Source organism: Zonotrichia leucophrys, unplaced genomic scaffold (assembly GCF_028769735.1).
Source record: "Zonotrichia leucophrys gambelii isolate GWCS_2022_RI unplaced genomic scaffold, RI_Zleu_2.0 Scaffold_281_67234, whole genome shotgun sequence".
NCBI classification, from domain to species: domain Eukaryota; kingdom Metazoa; phylum Chordata; class Aves; order Passeriformes; family Passerellidae; genus Zonotrichia; species Zonotrichia leucophrys.
The window spans coordinates 14834-37045 of record NW_026992486.1 but is presented as its reverse complement, the minus strand read 5'-3'; the positions used below and the strand labels follow the sequence as shown (position 1 = coordinate 37045).

The 22212-nt window shown below is 55.6% G+C and overlaps 1 protein-coding gene across 3 annotated transcripts; it reads right to left on the bottom strand.

Annotated features, from left to right (window-relative positions):
* Window positions 1-249: 249 nt before the first annotated feature.
* On the bottom strand, window positions 250-21363 carry GATA1 (GATA binding protein 1). 3 transcript variants are annotated; one of them, XM_064700952.1, is made up of 6 exons: window positions 21016-21363; window positions 13283-13438; window positions 9603-9770; window positions 5462-5607; window positions 2547-2672; window positions 250-602 (listed from the first exon to the last, which is right to left on the bottom strand). In XM_064700952.1, the coding sequence occupies exons 2-6, from the start codon at window positions 13407-13409 to the stop codon at window positions 288-290; spliced, it is 882 nt and encodes a 293-aa protein (XP_064557022.1). In that variant the 5' UTR covers window positions 13410-13438; window positions 21016-21363; the 3' UTR covers window positions 250-287. The 3 variants fall into 3 exon arrangements, with proteins under 3 accessions (XP_064557022.1, XP_064557023.1, XP_064557024.1); XM_064700953.1 differs by lacking the exon at window positions 21016-21363 and adding an exon at window positions 17677-17721; XM_064700954.1 differs by lacking the exon at window positions 9603-9770.
* Window positions 21364-22212: the final 849 nt, after the last annotated feature.

Sequence of the window (22212 nt, the reverse complement as noted above, 5' to 3'; positions counted from 1 at the left end):
GCTGTGCTCTTTGGGGCCGCCATATTGCCGATGCCCCACGGAGGCTGCCATGTTGGCAGTGCTCATGGGAGCCGCCATATTGCCCGTGCCCCATGGAGGCCGCCATCTTGGGTCCAACCATTCGTTGCCCACAATGGGGGAGCCCCTTTATTAAGGATTTTTGTGTTCCCGCCCCAAACACCGCCCCCACCCGCAGCTGCACACGTCCCCCCATTCCCCCCCCCCCCCCCAAAGAACGAGGCCGAGTCGGGCTCTGTCGGTACCGAACTGTACTGGGACCCCCCCCGTTAGAGCTGCGGGCTGAGCCCGGGGGGCGCCGCGCCGGGGGCGGCCCCGAATTCGCCGCCCAGGAAGGGCCCGGCGGGGCCGGGGAAGGGCAGGAGGTGCCCGGACAGCACCAGCGGCCCCAGGGCGAAGAGCGAGGCCGGGTCCTCGGGGGGCGGCTGGGGGGGCGCGGGGGGGGGCAGGGGGGGCCCCGCCGAGGTTTCGGGGACCCCCCCGGGGCCGGCGCCCCCCCCCTGGCGCCGCTTCTTGCCCTTGGCCGAGACCTTGCGGTTGCGGGTCTGGATGCCGTCCTTGCGCATCGTCAGCGGCCGGTTCACCTGGGGAGGGGGAAACGGGGTTAGGGGGGTCCCCAAATCTGGGGGGGTCCCCAAACCTTAAAGTGTGGCCCCAAATCCGGGGGGGGTGGGGCAAATCTGGGCCAGGGTTCCCCAAATCTGGTGGGGGTGTCCCAAAGTCCCCAAATCTGGGGGGAGGTCCCCAAATCCACCCGGGGAGGGAGGGGTCCCCAACTCTGGGGTGGTCCCAAAATCCAGGGAGGGTCCTGAAAACTGGGGGGATTCACCAAATCTGGGGGAGGTCCGCAAATATGGGGGTGGGGTCCCCAAATATGGGGGCGGGGTCCCTAAATATTGGGGGGGTGGTCCCCAAATCCGAGCCAGGAGTCCCAAAACCCGGGCAGGGAGGGGTCCCCAACTCTGGGGTGGTCCCAAAATCCAGGGGGGATCCTGAAATCCGGGGGGATTACCCAGATCCGGGGGGGTCCCAGAAATGGAAGAGGGTCCCCAAATCGGAGGGGGGGGCTCCCCAAATCCTGGGGTGTCCCAAAATCTGGGGAAGATTCCCAAAATCCCGGCCAGGGGTCTGGATCCCCCCAAAGTTCCCAACCCCAAAAATTCCCTCCCAGACCCCATCACCCCCTTGAGCTGAGGGGATTTGGGGGTTCCCCATGTCCTGGCCTGGTTTTGGGGTATTTAGGGATATTTTAGGGATATTTTGGGGTCTCTCACCCTGTGCAATTTGTAGTAGAGGCCGCAGGTGTTGCAGATGGGGTTTGGGATATTTTAGGGTGTTTTAGGGAGATTTTGGGATGGTTTTGGGGTCCCTCACCTAATGCAGTTTGTAGTACAGCCCACGGGGATTGGTGTTTGGGGTGGTTTAGGGATATTTTAGGGTGGTTTAGGGATATTTCAGGGATGTTTTATGGATATTTTTGGGATATTTTAGGGTGGTTTAGGGATATTTCAGGGATGTTTTATGGATATTTTTGGGATATTTTAGGGTGGTTTTAGGGTGGTTTTGGGGTCTCTCACCCGGTGCAGTTTGTAGCAGAGGCCCACAGGCATTGCAGATGGGGTTTGGGATATTTTGGGGATATTTATGGATATTTTAGGGTGGTTTTGGGTCTCTCACCTGGTTCTGTTTGTAGCACAGCCCGCAGGCGTTGCAGACGGGGTTTGGGGTGGCTCAGGGACATTTAGGGGTATTTTGGGGATATTTTAGGATATTTTGAGTGGTTTTGGGGTCTCTCACCCGGTGCAGTTTGTAGTAGAGCCCGCAGGTGTTGCAGACGGGGTGTGGGATATTTTGGGGTATCTCAGGGATATTTTGGGGTATTTTGGGGATATTTTGGGGTATTTTGGGGATATTTTGGGGTATCTCAGGGATATTTTGGGATATTTTGGGGTATTTTGGGGATATTTTGGGGTATTTTATGGATATTTTGGGCCCCTCACCCGGTGCAGTTTGTAGTAGAGCCCGCAGGCGTTGCAGACGGGGTGTGGGATATTTTGGGGATATTTTGGGGATATTTTGGGGTCTCTCACCCGGTGCAGTTTGTAGTAGAGCCCGCAGGCGTTGCAGACGGGGTTTGGGGTATTTTGGGGATATTTTAGGGGTATTTTGGGGATATTTTGGGGTATCTCAGGGATATTTTGGGGTATTTTATGGATATTTTGGGGTCCCTCACCCGGTGCAGTTTGTAGTAGAGCCCGCAGGCGTTGCAGACGGGGTGTGGGGTATCTCAGGGATATTTTGGGGATATTTTGGGGTATTTTATGGATATTTTGGGCCCCTCACCCGGTGCAGTTTGTAGTAGAGCCCGCAGGCGTTGCAGACGGGGTTTGGGATATTTTGGGATATTTTGGGGTATTTTGGGCCCCTCACCCGGTGCAGTTTGTAGTAGAGCCCGCAGGCGTTGCAGACGGGGTGTGGGATATCTCAGGGATATTTTGGGATATTTTGGGGTATTTTGGGCCCCTCACCCGGTGCAGTTTGTAGTAGAGCCCGCAGGCGTTGCAGACGGGGTCCCCGCGGGGGCTGCGCCTCCACAGCGTGGTGGTGCTGGTCTGGCAGTTGCTGCACACGGTGCCGGCGCGTTTGCTCACCAGCTGCGGAAGGGAGAGCGTCAGCGGGGGGACTGGGGGGAAATGAGGGATTTGGGGGCGCTGGGAGGGGTTTGGGGGGTAAATGAAGGGTTTGGGGGGGTAAACGAGGGGGATTGGGGTCACTGAGAGGGGTTTGGGGAGTAAATGACGGGGATTGGGGGGTAAATGAGGGGGATTTGGGGGCACTGGGAGGGGTTTGGGGGGCACTGGGAGCAGATTGGGGGACTCCAAGGGGGTTTGGGGGCACTGAGAGGGGATTTGGGGGGTAAAGGGGGTCTGGGGGCAGCAGAGGGGGATTGGGGGCACTGGGAGGGGTTTGGGGGCACTGGGAGGGGATTTGGGGGGTAAATGACGGGGATTGGGGGGTAAATGAGGGGGATTTGGGGGCGCTGAGAGGGGATTTGGGGGAGCAGAGCAGTTTTGGGGGCACTGAGAGGGGATTGGGGGGGAGTAAAGGGGGTCTGGAGGCACCGAGAGGGGTTTGGGGAGTAAATGAGGGGGATTGGGGACCCTGAGAGGGGATTTGGGGGAGCAGAGCGAGTTTGGGGTCACTGAGAGGGTTTGGGGGCACTGGGAGGGGTTTGGGGGGTAAATGAGGGGGATTGGGGGCACTGAGAGGGGATTTGGGGGGTAAAGGGGGTCTGGGGGCACTGGGAGGGGATTTGGGGGGGTCAGAGGGGGTTTGGGATGGATTTGGGGCCATAAGGAGGAGTTTGGGGAGACCAAAAGAGGATTTGGGGGTGTAAGGAGGGGGTTTGGGGGGATTTGGGGGTGTCGGGGAGGCTGGATGGGGATTTGGGGGTGCAAGGAAGGGTTTGGGGGGATTTGGGGGTGCAAGGAAGGGTTTGGGGGGATTTGGGAAAGGTTGGGGGGGCACTAAAAGGAGATTTTGGGGGCACTGGGAGGCATCAGAGGGGAATTTGGGGGGGCTTGAGGGAGTTTTGGGGTGTAAGGGGGGGTTTAGGGGAATTTGGGGTCCCCAGGGCTGGATTTTGGGGTTCCCAGGCGTATTTTTGGGTCTCTGGGGTGATTTTGGGGTCCCTGGGCATTATTTTGGGGTCCTGGGGGGTTTTTGGGGCTGACCAGGGTTATTTTGGGGTTCCCCAGGGTGTTTTTGGGGTCCCAGGGTGTATTTGGGGCGTATTTGGTCCCCAGGGAGTATTTGGTGTGCATTTGGGGTCTTGGGCAGTTTTTGGGGTGGTTTTGGGGTTCTCAGGATTATTTGGGGTTCCCCAGGGTTACTTTGGGTCCTGGGGTGCTTTTGGGGTGTATTTGGGCTCCCGGGGTGTTTTGGGGGTGTATTTAGATCCCCAGGTGTGTTTGGGGTAGTTTTGGGCTCTCAGGGTGTTTTTGGGGTGTTTTTGGGGTGTTTTTGGGGTGCATTTGTATCCTGGGGTGTATTAGGGGTGTATTTGGCTCCCAGGGTGTTTTTGGGCTGTTTTTGGGGTGGTTTTGGGGTGTGTTTGGGGTATATTTGGGGTGTTTTGGCTCCGGGTGTTTTTGGGTGTATTTGGGGTGTATTTTGGGTGTATCTGTACCCCGGGTGTTTGGGGTATATTTGGGGTGTTTTGGGGTATATTTGGGGGTGTGTTTGGGGTGTATTTGGGGTGTATCTGTACCCCTGGGGTGTGTTTGGGTGTATTTGGGGTGTATTCAGGGTGTATCTGGGGTGTATTCAGGGTATATTCAGGGTGTATTTGGGGTGTATTCGGGGTGTATTTGGGGTGTATTCGGGGTGTATTCAGGGTGTATTCAGGGTATATTCGGGGTGTATCTGGGGTGTATTCAGGGTGTATTCAGGGTGTATTCAGGGTGCATATTCAGGGTGTATTCAGGCTGTATTTGGGGTGTATTCAGGGTGTATTTGGGGTATATTTGGGTTATTGGGGTGTATTGGGTGTATCTGGTACCCGGGGTGTATTTGGGGTAATTTGGGTGTATCTGGGCTGTATTCAGGGTGTTTTTGGGTGTATCTGGGGTGTTGTGTTTGGGGTAGTATTTGGGTACATTTGGGATGTGTTTGGGGTGTATGTCAGGGGTGTATTCAGGGTGTGTTTGGGGTGTATTTGGGGTGTATTCAGGGTGTATTTGGGGTGTATCTGGGGTGTATTTGGGGTGTATTTGGGGTGTATTTGGGGTGTATTTGGGGTGTATTCAGGGTGTATTCAGGGTGTATTTGGGGTTATTTGGGTTATTTGGGTGTGTTTTGGGGTGTATCTGTACCGGGTGTATTTGGGGTAATCTGGGGTGTATTGGGGTGTATTGGGGTATCATGGGGTGTATTCAGGGTGTATTTGGGGTTGGTGTTTGGGTGTGTTTGGGTGTATTCAGGGTGTATTCGGGGTATCTGGGGTGTATTCGGGTGCATTCGGGTGTACTTGGGCTGTATTAGGGTGTATTTGGGGTGTGTTTTGGGGTGTATTCGGGTGTATTCGGGGTGTATCTGGGGGTATTCAGGATATATTCAGGGTGTATTCATGGGGTGTATTCAGGGTGTGTTCAGGGCTGTATTCAGGGTGTATTCAGTGTGTATTTGGGGGGTATTTGGGTAATTTGGGTGTATTTGGGCTGTATTCAGGTGTGTTCAGGGTGTGTTTGGGTGTATTCAGGGTGTATTCAGGGTGTATTTGGGGTACATTTGGGGTGTATTCAGGGTGTATGATTTTTGTTGGTTGTTATTTGGTTGGGTGTTGGTGTTGGGTGTATGTGTTTGGTGTTTTGGCTGTATTCGGGGTGTATTTGGGTGTATCTGGGGTGTATCTGGGGTGTATTTGGGTGTGTCTGGGGCTCACCAGGCGTTTCTTGGGCCGGATGAGGGGCCGGTTGTGCCCGTTGAGCCGGTGGTACAGCCCGCAGGCGTTGCACAGGTAGTGCCCGGTGCCGTCCCGGCGCCACAGCGGCGTCGCCGTCGCCCCGCAGTTCACGCACTCGCGCGCCTCTGCCCAGTACAGACCAGTACGGACCAGTAAGGACCGGTACGGACCAGTATGGACCAGTACAGACCCATACAGACCAGTATGGACCAGTATGGACCAGTACGGACCAGTATAGACCCGTACAGACCAGTATGGACCAGTGAGAACCAGTATGGGACAGTACAGACCAGTGAGAACCAGTACGGACCAGTATGGACCAGTACAGACCCATACAGACCAGTATGGACCAGTGAGAACCAGTATGGGACAGTACAGACCCATACAGACCAGTACAGACCAGTATGGGCCAGTACAGACCAGTGAGAACCAGTACAGACCAGTATGGGACAGTACAGACCAGTATAGACCAGTGAGAACCAGTATGGGACAGTACAGACCCATACAGACCAGTATGGACCAGTACAGACCAGTAAGGACCAGTATGAACCAGTACGGACCAGTACAGACCAGTAAGGACCAGTATGAACCAGTACAGACCAGTGAGAACCAGTATGGGCAGTATGGACCAGTATGAAGCAGGATGGACCAGTACGGACTAGTATGGACCAGTGAGGTCCAGTATGGGCCAGTACAGACCCATATGGACCAGAACAGACTGGTATGGACCAGTGAGAACCAGTACGGACCAGTATGGACCAGTACAGACCCATACAGAGCAGTACGGGCCAGTATAGGCCAGAATGGAGCAGTGACAACCAGTATGGACCAGTAAGGACCAGTAATAGACTTGTTAGTGCCAGTACAGACCAGTATGGACCAGTACAGGCCAGTATAAACCAGTATGGACTAGTACGGACAAATATGGGTGAGTATGGACCAGTAAGGACCAGTACAGACCAGTATGGCCCAGTACAGACCAGTAAGGACCAGTACGGACCAGTATGGCCCAGTACCAACCCCTACTGACCACCAGAGGGCAGCACCCCCAGTACCCCCTGAAGTTCCGACTTCCTGCCCAGTATAAACCAGTACAGACCAGCACAAACCAGTACAGACCAGCACAAACCAGTACAGACCAGTACACCAGAGCACACAGCCCAGCACCCACCCCCAGCTCCCACACTCTGCCCAGTATAAACCAGTATGGACCAGTACGGACCAGTACGGAACAGTAAGCTCCAGTTTAAACCAGTACAGACCAGTATAGAATGTCCTGCACCAGTATAAACCAGTACAGACCACTATAAAATATCCTGCACCAGTATAAACCAGTATAGACCAGTATAAAATATCCTACACCAGTATAAACCAGTACAGACCAGTATAAAATATCCTACACCAGTATAAACCAGTACAGACCAGTATAAAATATCCTACACCAGTATAAACCAGTATAGACCACTATAAAATATCGTACACCAGTATAAACCAGTACAGACCACTATAAAATATCCTACACCAGTATAAACCAGTATAGACCACTATAAAATATTCTACACCAGTATAAACCAGTATAGACCAGCATAAAGTATCCTACACCAGTATAAACCAGTACAGACCACTATAAAATATCCTACACCAGTATAAACCAGTACAGACCAGTATAAAATATCCTACACCAGTATAAACCTGCACAGACCAGTATAAAATATCCTACACCAGTATAAACCTGCACAGACCAGTATAAACCAGTACAGACCAATATAGAATATCTCACACCAGTATAAACCAGTATAGACCACTATAAAATATTCTACACCAGTATAAACCAGTATAGACCAGCATAAAGTATCCTACACCAGTATAAACCAGTACAGACCACTATAAAATATCCTACACCAGTATAAACCTGCACAGACCAGTGTAAACCAGTACAGACCACTATAGGATATTCTGCACCAGTATAAACCAGTACAGACCAATATAGAATATCTCACACCAGTATAAACCAGTACAGACCAGTATAAAATATCCTACACCAGTATAAACCAGTACAGACCAGTATAGAATATCCCACACCAGTATAAACCAGTACAGACCAGTATAAACCAGTACAGAATATCCCACACCAGTATAAACCTGCACAGACCAATATAGGATATTCTGCACCAGTATAAACCAGTACAGACCAGTATAGAATATCCCACACCACTATAAACCAGTACAGACCAGTATAAACCAGCAGTGACTACTGTAAGATATCCTGCACCAGTATAAACCAGTACAGACCAATACAGAATATCCTGCACCAGTATAAACCAGTATAGACCAGCATAAACCAGTACAAGCCGACACAAACCAATCTGTGCCCCAGTATGGACCAGTACCAGCTCCACTACAAACCAGTACAACCCCCAGTCCCTCCCAGTGCGTCCCAGTATGAACCAGTGCCCCCCAGTGAGCCCCCCCAGTCCCTCCCAGTCCATCCCAGTATGAACCAGTGCCCCCCAGTGAGCCCCCCCAGCCCCTCCCAGTCCCATTCCATCACCCCAGTCCCACTCCATTCCAGTCCATCCAGTCCCTCCAGTCCATCCCAGTTATCCCAGTTTACCCAGTTTACCCCAGTAATCATTCCCAGTTTATCCCATATGCCATTATCACCCAGTCATCCCAGTATACCAGTCCCCAGTTCACCCCCCCAGCCCCCCTCCCAGTCCATTCCCAGTCTCTCCCAGTCTCTCCCAGTTTATCCCCATCCCATTCCGAGTCTATCCCAGTCCCCCCTTCCCAGTCCATTCCCAGTCTCTCCCAGTTTACCCCAGTATTATCCCATCCCATTCCCAGTCCCCATTCCCAGTTATTCCAGTCTATCCCATTCCCAGTTTCCCATTATCCAGTTTATCCCATCCCATTCCCAGTCTTCCAGATATCCCAGTTCCCATTTCCCTCCCAGTCTCTCCCAGTTTACCCCAGTTTATCCCAGTCCATCCCAGTATATCCCAGTATATCCTAGTCCCATTCCCAGTCCATTCCCAGTCCCATTCCCAGTTTCTCCCATTATATCCCAGTATATCCCAGTTTATCCCAGTCCATTCCCAGTTTATCCCATTCCCAGTCTCTCCCAGTTTACGCCAGTCCATTCCCAGTTTATCCCAGTCCCCCCCCAGTCCATTCCAGTTCCTCCCAGTCCCATTCCCAGTTTACCCCAGTCTCTCCCAGTCCATCCCAGTTTACCCCAGTCCATCCCAGTATATCCCAGTTTATCCCAGTCCCATTCCCAGTTTACCCCAGTTTACCCCATTCCCATTCCCAGTCCCAGTCCATCCCAGTATATCCCAGTCCCGTTCCCAGTCCATTCCCAGTTTCTCCCAGTCCCCCCCAGTCTCTCCCAGTCCATCCCAGTTTACCCCAGTCCCATTCCCAGTTTCTCCCAGTATATCCCAGTCTCTCCCAGTTTCTCCCAGTTTCTCCCAGTCCTCCCAGTCTCTCCCAGTCCATTCCCAGTTTACCCCAGTATATCCCAGTCCCATTCCCAGTCCATCCCAGTCTCTCCAGTCTCTCCCAGTCCATCCCAGTTTACCCCAGTCCATCCCAGTTTATAACCCCAGTCCATCCCAGTCTATTCCAGTATGTCCATTCCCAGTATGTCCATTCCCAGTTTCTCCCATTATATCCCAGTATATCCCAGTTTATCCCAGTCCATTCCCAGTCTATCCCATTCCCAGTCCATTCCCAGTTTACCCCAGTATATCCCAGTCCCATTCCCAGTCCATCCCAGTTTACCCCAGTATATCCCAGTCTATCCCATTCCCATTCCCAGTTTCTCCCAGTATATCCCAGTTTATCCCAGTCCCATTCCCAGTCCATTCCCAGTTTATCCCATTCCCAGTCCCTCCCAGTCCATTCCCAGTCTCTCCCAGTCCATCCCAGTTTCTCCCAGTCTCTCCCAGTCCATTCCCAGTTTTCTCCAGTCCCCCCCAGTCTCTCCAGTCCCCCCATTTTCCCAGTATCCCAGTCCCATCCCCAGTCCATTCCCAGTCCCATTCCCAGTCTCTCCCAGTCCATTCCAGTTTACCCCAGTTATCCCAGTCCATCCCAGTCTCTCCCAGTCTCTCACCGCAGGCCGGGGGCCCCGGGGGGGGCAGCAGGGGGGGTCCCGCGCTGGGGGGGCTCCGGGGCGGCTGCAGCAGCTCCAGGAACCGGGGGGGCTCCGGGGGGGGGGCGGGGGGACCCCAGGGACCCCCCAGGGACCCCCCCTCGGCCCAGGGCACCAGGGACAGCCGGCCTGGGGACAATGGGGACATTGGGGACATTGGGGACACATTGGGGACATTGGGGACACCAGGGACCCCCCCTCAGCCCAGGGCACCAGGGACAGCCGGCCTGGGGACATTGGGGACAATGGGACATCATTGGGGACATCATTGGGGACATTGGGTACACCAGGGACCCCCCTCGGCCAGGGCACCAGGGACAGCCGCCTGGGGACAATGGGGACAATGGGGACATGGGGACATTGGGGACAATGGGGACATTGGGGACAATGGGGACATTGGGGACACCAGGGACAGCCGGCCTGGGGACAATGGGGACATTGGGGACATTGGGGACAATGGGGACAATGGGGACACCAGGGACAGCCGGCCTGGGGACAATGGGGACAATGGGGACACATTGGGGACAATGGGGACAATGGGGACAATGGGGACACATTGGGGACAATGGGGACACATTGGGGACAATGGGGACATCATTGGGGACACCAGGGACAGCCGGCCTGGGGACAATGGGGACAATGGGGACAATGGGGACACCAGGGACAGCCGGCCTGGGGACAATGGGGACAATGGGGGGACATTGGGGACATTGGGGACATTGGGGACATTGTGGGGACATTGGGGACATTGGGGACACCAGGGACAGCCGGCCTGGGGACAATGGGGACACATTGGGGACATCATTGGGGACAATGGGGACACCAGGGACAGCCGGCCTGGGACAATGGGGACATTGGGGACACATTGGGGACACCAGGGACAGCCGGCCTGGGGACAATGGGGACATCATTGGGGACATCATTGGGGACAATGGGGACATCATTGGGGACATTGGGGACACTGTGGGGACATCATTGGGGACATTGTGGGGACATTGGGGACACATTGGGGACATCATTGGGGACACATTGGGGACACCAGGGACAGCCGGCCTGGGGACACAGGGGGGACATTGGGGACACATTGGGGACAGCAGGGACAGCCGGTCTGGAGACAGCATTGGGGACATAATTGGGGACATCATTGGGGACATCATTGGGGACACAGGGACCCCCCCAGAGACCCCCCCTCAGCCCAGGGCACCAGGGACAGCCTGGGGACATTGGGGACAGGGGGGACATGGAGGGACAAGGAGGGACAGCTGCCAGGGGCACAGGGACATTGGGGACATTGGGGACACGGGGGATGGGGCACAGGGACACGTGTGGGGACACGGGGACATTGGGGACACGGGGGATAGAGGGACATGGGGGGCACGGGGGGCTGTGGGGCTTTGGGGGGACAGAGGGGACACTGGGGGCACACGGGAGACACAGGGGGGACACAGGGGGTGACACAGGGGTGACCCAGGTGACTCAGGGGTGACCGAGGTGACATGGGGGGGTGACCGAGGTGACGGTGGTGACACAGGTACAGGTGACATGGGGGGTGACGCAGGTACAGGTGACCCAGATGACACAGGGGGGTGACATGGGAGTGACCCAGGTGACATGGGGGGGGGGGTGACACAGAGGTGACCCAGGGATGATCCAGGTGACACAAGGGGTGACACCCAGGTGACACACAGGTGACAGGGGGTACCTGGCATGGGGGGGAGGGGCCCCAGCAGCCCCCCTGGCTCCAGGTGACACACAGGTGACACAGAGGTGACAGAGGTACAGGTGACACAGGTGACACAAATAACACAGGTGACACAGGTACAGGTGACAGGAGGTGACCCAGTGACACACAGGTGACACAGGTACAGGTGACACAGGTACAGGTGACACACGGGTGACAGGGGGTGACAGAGGTGACACAGGTGACACAGATAACAGAGGTGATACAGGTACAGGTGACACAGAGGTGACAGGGGGTGACACACAGGTGACACAAGTGACACAGGTGATACAGGTACAGGTGACACACGGGTGACACACAGGTGACACATAGGTGACACAGGTGACACACAGGTGACACAGGTGACACACAGGTGACACAGAGGTGACACACGGGTGACACGGGTGACACACAGGTGACAGGGGGTGACAGAGGTGACAGAGGTGACACAGGTGACACAGGTGACACAAGGGTGACACACGGGTGACACAGGGGTGACACAGGGGTGACACACAGCTGACACAGAGGTGACACACAGGTGACACACAGGTGACACACGGGTGACACACGGGTGACACAGGGGTGACACAGGTACAGGTGACACACGGGTGACACACAGGTGACACACAGGTGACAGGGGGTGGCACAGGTACAGGTGACACAGGTACAGGTGACACAGGTACAGGTGACACAGGTGACACACGGGTGACACACAGGTGACACAGGTGACACAGAGGTGACACAGGTGACACACAGGTGGAGCAGGTGACACACAGGTGACAGGGGGTACAGGTGACACAGGTGACACACGGGTGACACACAGGTGACACAGGTACAGGTGACACAGGTGAGACACAGGTGACACAGGTGACACAGATAACACAGGTGACACACAGGTGACACACAGGTGACACACAGGTGACACAGGTGACACACAGGTGGCACAGGTGACACACAGGTGACACACAGGTGACACACGGGTGACACACAGGTGGCACACAGGTACAGGTGACACACAGGTGACACACGGGTGACACAGGTGGCACAGGTGACACACAGGTGACACAGGTGACACACAGGTGACAGGTGTGACACAGGTACAGGTGACACACGGATGACACAGGTGACACGGGTGACACACAGGTCACACAGGTGACACATGGCTGACACAGGTGGCACAGGTGACACGGGTGACACACAGGTGGCACAGGGGGGTACCTGGCGCGGGGGGAGGGGTCCCAGCAGCCCCCCCGGCTCCAGGTGACACAGAGGTGACAGACAGGTGACATGGGTGACACACGGGTGACACACGGGTGACACACAGGTGACACACAGGAGACACACAGGTGACACACAGGTGACACACGGGTGACACACGGGTGACACAGGTACAGGTGACACACGGGTGACACACAGGTGACACAGAGGTGGCACACAGGTGACACAGGTGACACACAGATAACACAGGTGACACAGGTACAGGTGATACACAGGTGACACAGGTGACACACGGGTGACACACAGGTGACACAGGTACAGGTGACACATAGGTGACACACGGGTGACACAGGTGACACAGAGGTGACACAGGTGACACACAGGTGACACACAGGTACAGGTGACACAGGTGACACACAGGTGACACACAGGTGACACACGGGTGACACACAGGTGACACACGGGTGACACACAGATAACACAGGTGGCACAGGGGTGACACACGGGTGACACACGGGTGACACACAGGTACAGGTGACACACAGGTGACACACGGGTGACACACAGATAACACAGGTGGCACAGGTGACACAGAGGTGACAGGGGGTGACACAGGTACAGGTGACACACAGGTGACACACAGGTGACACACGGGTGACACACGGGTGACACACAGGTGACACACAGGTGACACAGGGGGTACCTGGCGCGGGGGGGAGGGGTCCCAGCAGCCCCCCCGGCTCCAGCCCCTCGGGCAGCCCCAGGAACGCTCCGGCCTCGTCCGGGAACGGGGGGGGCCCCTCCGGCCCCCCCAGCGTCACAAACTCCATGGGCACCCCAAAAACGGCACCGGGGGTGGCTGCGGAGGGAGCCCGGTCAGCACCCCAAAAACCCAAAAACCCCAAATCAGCACCCCAAAAACCCCAAAGCAGCACCCCAAAAACGGCACCGGGGGCGCTGCGGAGGACCCAAATCAGCACCCCAAAAACCCCAAATCAGCACCCCAAAAACCCAAAAACCCCAAATCAGCACCCCAAAAACCCAAAAACCCGAAATCAGCACCCCAAAAACGGCACCGGGGGCGGCTGCGGAGGGAGCCCAAATCAGCACCCCAAAACCCGAAATCAGCACCCCAAAAACCCCAAAGCAGCACCCAAAAACCCCAAAGCAGCAACCCAAAAACCCAAAAACCCGAAATCAGCACCCCAAAAACGGCACCGGGGGCGGCTGCGGAGAGAGCCCGGTCAGCACCCCAAAAACCCAAAGCAGCAACCCAAAATCCAGAAAACGCCAAATCAGCACTCCAAAACCCAAAATCAGCACCCCAAAAACCCAAAAACCCGAAATCAGCACCCCAAAAACCCCAAAGCAGCACCCCAAAAACCCAAAAACCCGAAATCAGCACCCAAAATCCCCAAATCAACACCCCAAAAACCCAAAAAACCCCAAATCAGCACCCCAAAATCCCAAAAACCCCAAATCAGCACCCCAAAACCCCAAAAACACCAAATCAGCACCCCAAAAACGGCACCAGGGCGCCTGCGCAGAGAGCCCGGTCAGCACCCCAAAAACCCGAAAACCCCAAATCACCACCCCAAAAACCCAAAAACCCGAAATCAGCACCCCAAAATCCCAAATCAGCACCCCAAAAACCCGAAATCAGCACCCCAAAACCCGAAATCAGCACCCCAAAAACGGCACCGGGGCGGCTGCGGAGGGAGCCCGGTCAGCACCCCAAAAACCTGAAAACCCGAAAGCAGCACCCCAAAAACCCAAAGCACACCCAAAACCCAAATCAGCAACCCAAAAACCCAAAGCAGCAACCCAAAAACGGCACCGGGGGCGGCTGCGGAGGGACCCAAAATCAGCACCCCAAAACCCGAAATCAGCACCCCAAAATCCCAAAGCAGCACCACAAATCCCAAAGCAGCACCCAAAATCCCAATATAGCACCCCAAAAACCCCAAAAACCCCAAATCACCACCCAAAAACCCAAAAACCCGAAAGCAGCACCCCAAAAACGGCACCGGGGCGCCTGCGGAGGGACCCCAAATCAGCACCCCAAAAACCCAAATCAGCACCCCAAAATCCCAAATCAGCACCCCAAAATCCCAAAAACCCGAAATCAGCACCCCAAAACCCCAAAGCAGCACCCCAAAATCCCAAAAACCCCAAATCAGCACCCCAAAAACGGCACCGGGGGTGGCTGCAGAGAGACCCCAAATCAGCACCCCCAAAATCCCTCAAAATCCCCAAAACCCCAAATTAGCACCCCAAAAACAGCACCAGGGGTGGCTGTGGAGGGACACCAGGTCAGCCCCCAAAAACCCCAAAACCCGAGTGACCCCAAACCCGGCACAGGGGCAGCACCCCAAAAACCCTGAGTGACCCCAAACCCGGCACAGGGGCAGCACCCCAAAAACCCTGAGTGACCCAAATTAGCACCCCAAAAACGGCACGGGGGTGCGTGCAGAGAGAGCCCAGTCAGCACCCCAAAATCCCCAATGCAGCACCCCAAAAACCCAAAACCCCTGAGTGACCCCAAAGCAGCACCCCAAAACCCCTGAGTGACCCCAAAACTGGCACGGGGGGTACCTGCACAGAGCCCCCACATCAGCACCCCAAAATCCTGTGGGACCCCAAATCAGCACCCCAAAAACCCAAAGCCCTCAGTGCCAACCCCATCAGCACCCCAAAACCCCCGAGTGACCCCAAAACCCTCAGTGCCCCCCAAATCACCCCAAACTCTCAGGATGCCCAAATTGGGATTTGGGGGTCCCCAACCCCTGCGGCTCACAGGGCACCCCAAATTCTTCCCCTGAACCCCCGGGTGCCCCCAAACCCCAAAACCTCCAAATTGGGAGGTCCCGAACTCCAAAATCCCCAAACTGGGGGGTCCCAAACCTCCGGGCACCCCCAAACCCCATAATACCCAAATTGGGGGGTCCTGAACCCCTGGGAACCCCCAAACCCCGAAATCCCCAAACCCCAAAATCCCCAAACCCCAAAATCCCCAAACTGGGGAGCCCCAAACCCCAAAATCCTCAAACTGGGGGGTACCAAACCCCCGGGCACCCCCAAACCCCCAAAATTGGGGGGTCCTGAACCCCTGGGAATCCCCAAACCCCGAAATCCCCAAACTCTGAATACCCCAAACTGGGGACCCCCAAACCCCAAAACCCCCAAACTGGGGGGTCCCAAACGCCGGGTGCCCCCAAACCTCATAATACCCAAATTGGGGGGTCCTGAACCCCTGGGAACCCCCAGACCCCGGGGACCCCCAAACCCTGAAATCCCCAAACTGGGGAGCCCCAAACCCCAAAATCCCCAAACTGGGGGTCCCGAACCCCAAAATCCTCAAACTGGGGGGTCCCAAACCCCCGCGTGCCCCCAAACCCCAAAATCCTCGAACTGGAACCCCTGAACCCCCAAATTCCCAAACCGGGTACCCTCGAACCCCCAAAACCCCAAGCTGGGACCCCCAAACTCCAAAACCCCCAAACTGGGGGGTCCCAAACCCCCGGGCACCCCAAACCCCAAAATTGGGGGGCCTGAACCCCTGGGAATCCCCAAACCCCGGGACCCCAAACCCCAAAATCCCCAAAGCCTGAACACCCCAAACTGGGGAGCCCCAAACCCCAAAATCCCCAAACTGGGGGGGTCCCAAACCCCAAAACCCCCAAACTGGGGGGTCCCAAACCCCCGCGTGCCCCCAAACCCCAAAATCCCCAAACCGGGGATCCCCAAATCCCCGGGTGCCCCAAACCCCAAAATCCCCAAACTGGGGGGTCCCAAACCCCCACACTTGGGACCCCTCAGCCGCTGGGTGCCCCCAAACCCCCAAACCGAGAACCCCAAAATCTCCAAATTGGGGGGTCCCCAATCGCAAAAATCCCAAACTGGGGATCCCAAAACCCCTGTGAACCCCCAAACCCTTGGGTGCCCCAAAATCCCCAAATCTCCAAACCTGGGACCCCCAAAACCGGCACCCCCAAACCCTTGGGCACCCCCAAACCCCAAATCCCCAAACTGGGATCCCCAAACCCTGACCACCCCAAACTGGGGAACCTCAAACCCCAAAATTCCCAAACCAGGGATCCCAAACCCCAAAGTCGCCAAATTGGGGACCCCCAAACCCCAAGAACCCCAAAATTCCCAAACTGGGACCCCCAAACCCAAAACCCCCAAACTGGGCACCCCCAAACCCTTGGGCACCCCCAAACCCTAAAATTCCCAAACCGGGTACCCCAAAACCCCAAACCCCCAAACTGGGCACCCCCAAACCCTCAAACCCCCAAATCCCCAAACTGGGACCCCCCAAACCCCAAATCCCCCAACTGGGCACCCCAAACCCCAAACCCCCAAACTGGGACCCCCAAATCCCCAAACTGGAACCCCCAAACCCCCAAACTGGGAACCCCAAAATCCCCAAACTGGGACCCCCCAAACCCCAAACCCCCAAACTGGGACCCCCAAAACCCCAAACTGGGCACCCCCAAACCCTCAAACCCCAAAATCCCCAAACTGGGAACCCCCAAACCCTTGGGACCCCAAACCCTAAAATCCTCAAATCAGGGACCCCAAACCCAGGGATCCCCAAAATCGCCAAATTGGGACCCCAAACCTCTGGGAACCCCAAAATCCCCATACTGGGAAACCCCCAAACCCCCAAATCCCCAAACTGGGACCCCCAAACCCTTGGGCACCCCCAAACCCTAAAATCCTCAAACCAGGCACCCCCAAACCCTGACCACCCCAAACTGGGGACCCTCAAACCCCAAAATCCTCAAACCAGGGATACCCAAACCCCTGGGAACCCCAAAACCCAAAACCCCCAAAACCCCAAATCCCCAAACTGGGCACCCCCAAACCCCACAACCCCCAAACCCCCAAACTGGACTCCCAACCCAAATCCCCAAACTGGGCACCCCCAAAAACCCTCAAAACCCCCAAATCCCCAAACTGGGACCCCCCAAACCCCCAAACTGGACACCCCCAAAATTCCCAAACTGGGACCCCCAAACCCTTGGGATCCCCCAAACGCCCCCCAAGCTCTCCCCGTTTCCCCCTGAACCCCCAAACCCGGGGGTCCCTGACCTGGCGCCGCCGTGTCCGTCCCTGTCCCGCTGTCCCTGTCCCGGACAGACGGACGGACACGGGGGGGGAAGTGGGAGGGGCTCCAGGACCCCACCCCTGCCCCTCCCCCCCCCCCCGGACACCCCAAAATCTGGGGGGGCCCCGGGGGGGTTTGGGGGGGTCAGAGCTCACCTGGGCTGTGGGGCCGGCGGGGTTCGGGGGGTTCGGGGGGATTTTGGGGCGCTCTGGGGGTTTTGGGGCGCTCTGGGGGTTTTGGGGTGCAGCGGGGGGGCGGTAACGGCCCCGGGGCTGCCGGGGGCTGATAAGGCCTTATCAGATCCTGGGGCCGCGGCGGTTGCTGGGGGGGGGCCGGGCGGGGCCGCGGCCCTTTATCAGCTCCGGCCAGAGCGGGGGCAGGGCCGGGGCGGGAGGGACACCCCGAAAACGGGGAACGGAACCCCGAAAACGGCACCCCAAAAACTGACAGACACCCCAAAACCGGCACCCCAAAATCCACACTGCCACCCCAAAAACAGCACGCCAAGCTGACAGCACCCAAAATGGCACCAATTCCACACTGACCCCAGAAGGGGGCAGGGCCTGGGTGGGAGGGACACCCCAAAAACGGGGAATGGAACCCCAAAAACGGCACCACAAAATCCACACTGCCACCCCAAAAACAGCACCCCAAAAGCTGACAGACACCCCAGACGAGAGCTGGGGCGAGGACACCCAAACACACGGGAATGGAACCAAACGCACCCCAAAACCGGACAGACACCCCAAAAACAGCACCCCAAATTGGGGAATGTCACCCCAGAGCGGGGGCAGGGCCTGGGCGGGAGGGACACCCCGAAAACGGGGAACGGAACCCCGAAAACGGCACCCCAAATTCCACACTGCCACCCCAAAAACAGCACCCCAAAAGCTGACAGAGACCCCAAAAACGGCACCCCAAAACCGGGAATGGAACCCCAAAAACTGCACCCCAAAAAACAGGGACAGAGACCCGAAAAACGGCAATGGCACCCCAAAAATGGGGAACGGCACCCCAAAAACAGACAGACACCCCAAATTCCACACCGACACCCCAAAAACAGCACCCCAAAAGCTGACACACACCCCAAAAATGGGGAATGGCACCCCAAAAACAGACAGACACCCCAAATTCCACACTGACACCCCAGAATGGGGGAAGGGCCTGCATGGGGAGAGACACCCCAAAAACGGGGAATGGAACCCCAAAAACGGCACCCCAAAAATGGGGAGAGACACCCCAAAAACAGCAATGGCACCCCAAAACCAGCACCCCAAATTCCACACTGACACCCCAAAAACAGCACCCCAAAAGCTGACAGACACCCCAAAAATGGGGAATGGCACCCCCAAAAACAGCACCCCAAAAGCTGACAGACACCCCAAAAACCGGCACCCCAAATTCCACACTGACACCCCAAAACCGGCACCCCAAATTGGGGAATGTCACCCCAGAGCAGGGGCAGGGCCTGCCGGAGGGACACCCCAAAAACGGGGAATGGAACCCCAAAAACGGGGAACGGAACCCCAAAAACGGCACCCCAAATTCCACACTGGCACCCCAAAAACGGGGCAGGGCCTGAGCAGGGAGGGACACCCCAAAAATGGGAATGGCCCCCAAAAACAGACAGACACCCAAATTCACACTGACACCCAAAATGGGGGAAGGCCCGCATGGGAGAGACACCCCAAAACGGAATGGAACCCCAAAAACGCACCCAAAATGGGGACACCCCAAAACAGCAATGGGACCCCAAACACACGACACCCCAAATTCCACACTGACACCCCAAAAACAGCACCCCAAAAGCTGACAGACACCCCAAAAATGGGGAATGGCACCCCCAAAAACGGCACCCCAAAAACTGACAGACACCCCAAAACCAGCACCCCAAATTCCACACTGGCACCCCAAAATTGGGGACTGGCACCCCAAAAATGGGGAGAGACACCCTAAAAATGGGGAATGGCACCCCCAAATTCCCCAGTGACGCCCCAAAAACGGCAATGGCACCCCAAAAACGACACCCCAAAAACGAGGGGACACCCCAAAACTGGGAACGACACCCCAAATTCCACACTGGCACCCCAAAACTGGGAATGGCACCCCAAAATTGGGGACTGGCACCCCAAATCTCAGAGCTTTTACCCCAAATTTCAGAGATTTCAGCCTCAAATTTGAAGTTTTCAGCTCAAAATTTGCAATTTTCAGTCTGGAATTTTTTTTTTTCGCCCACCAAAATTGGGGGTTTGAACTGAAATTGTGGCGTTTTTAGCTCCAAAATTTGAGGTTTTGAGGAAAAAAAAAAAAACAAACAGGATTTTCAGGCTAAAATTTGTCAGGTTTGGGCCAAAAGTGAGGTTTGCAGCACAAAATTTGAGGGTGTCCAGTAAAAATTTGGGATTTTTGGCCTCAAATTCGCTTTTTTCAGCAGCAAAATGAGGATTTTGAGCCCCAAACTGGACATTTTTAGGCCTCAATAAACCCAAAAAAGAGAATTTTTGAGGGAAAAATGGGAGTTGGGAGCAACAAATTTTGAATTTCAGGGTAAAATTCAGGTTTTTAAACCTAAAATTTGTGATCTTTGGACCAAAGTTCAGGATTTCCAGGCTAAAATTTGAAGTTTCAGGGTAAAATTCAGCATTTTCAGCCTGAAATTCACCGTGTTGGCAACAAAATGGGGATTTTCAGGCCTAATTTTGGATTTTTGGTAACAAACCAGGGAATTTCAGCCCCAAATTTTGCATTTTTAGGACACAAAATTGAGGATTTCAATAGAAATGGAGCTGAGTCCCAAACCTGGGTGGTTTTACCCTGAAATGAGGAAATTTTATCTAAAATTGTTAAATCCACTCCCAGATTGGGCCTTTCAAACACCAAAATGAAAATTTTCACCTTAACAACAGAACTTGGAGATTTTTTTTGGTCCAAAATTCTCATTTTTGGCACCAAAATCAGGATTTTTATCTCAAATTTGGCATTTTCTGCCCCAAAATCGGAGATTTTCCACCCAAAATTGGAATTTTCAGCCTGGAACTTCTATTGCCAACCCCAAAAATTGGATGTTTCAGCTCAAAATTACAAATTTCAACCCAAAATTCACAATCCTCACTCAAAATTAGCAGTTCTAACCCAAAATTGGGAGATTTCATCTAAATTTGGGGTTTTTAAGGTAAAGCTGAAAATTTTCATTGTAAAACCGGGAATTTGCAGCCTGAAATTGGGGATTTTTGAACAAAACTCAGCGATTTTCACCCTAAAATTGAACTTTTTCTGCCCCACGTTTCCAAGCCCCAAAATTAAGATTTTTTTGTTCTCCTCACCTGAGATTTGGGCTCAAATCTGGAGGTTTTGGGTCCAACCTGGGCGGTTTCCATTTCCTGCTGCAGCTCCGGCCCCAAATCCGAGGTTTTCACCCCAAATTCCGACGTTTTCACCCCAAATCCGAGGTTTTCACCCCAAATTCCGAGGTTTTCACCCCAAATTCCGACGTTTTCACCCCAAATTCCGACGTTTTCACCCCAACTCTGATGTCTTTGGTCCCAATTCCGACGTTTTCACCCCAAAATCTGAAGTTTTTTGCCCAAAATCCGAGGTTTTCACCCCAAATCCGGGGGGTTTTGGGGTCAGGTTTTTTCCCCATTTTTGCTGCTCCTGGTGGGGCTGATTTGGGGCTGGGGGGGGGCCTGGGGGTCCCCCCAAATTTGGGGGGAAATCTGGGGGTCTCCTGGGGGATCCCCAAGTTTGGGGAGGGGTCCCACAGGCTGGGGGGGTTCTCAAGTTTGGGGGGACTGTGGGGGTCCCGCAGGGGTCCCCAGGTTGGGGAGGGGTCCCACAGCCCCATGGGGGGGGGGGGCGCTGGGGGTCAGTGGGGGTGCCCCAAACTGGGGAGGGGTCTCGGGGGTCTCCCATATTGGGGAGGGGTCCCACAGGATGGGGGTGTCAATGGGGGTCCCCCATTTTGGGGAGGGGTCCCACAGGATGGGGGTGTCAATGGGGGTCCCCCATTTTGGGGAGGGGTCCCAGGGCCCCTGATGGGTCAATGGGGGTCAGGGGGTCTCTCAGGCTCCCCATATTGGGGAGGGGTCCCAGGGCCCCGTGGGGGGGGCATTGGGGGGGTCTCTCAGGGGTCCCCAATATTGGGGAGGGGTCTCAGGGCCCCTGGGGGTGTCAATGGGGGTCCCCCATTTTGGGGAGGGGTCTCAGTGCCCCTGGGGGGTCAATGGGGGTGTCAATGGGGATCCCCCATATTGGGGAGGGGTCCCAGGGCCCCTGATGGTGTCAGTGGTGGATCGGGGGGGGTCTCTCAGGGGTTCCCCATTTTGGGGAGGGGTCTCAGGGCCCCTGGGGTTGTCAATGGGGGTGTCAATGGGGCTCCCCCATTTTGGGGAGGGGTCCCAGGGCCCCGCGGGGGGGGCAGTGGCAGGTTGGGGGTGTCAATGGGGCTCCCCCATTTGGGAAGGGGTCCCATGGGGGTGTCAATGGGGTCAGGGGGGTCTCTCAGGGCTCCCATTTGGGGA

What these genes read in the sequence shown, in the direction of transcription:
- GATA1 (XM_064700952.1), bottom strand. Translation starts at nt 13,409, where the DNA reads ATGGAGTTTGTGACGCTGGGGGGGCCGGAGGGGCCCCCCCCGTTCCCG. An exon ending in ACCCCTCCCCCCCGCGCCAG is followed by an intron (nt 9,771 to 13,282) that starts GTACCCCCTGTG and finishes CATTGTCCCCAG; the next exon opens with GCCGGCTGTCCCTGGTGCCC. An exon ending in TCTACTACAAACTGCACCGG is followed by an intron (nt 603 to 2,546) that starts GTGAGGGGCCCA and finishes CCCCCTCCCCAG; the next exon opens with GTGAACCGGCCGCTGACGAT.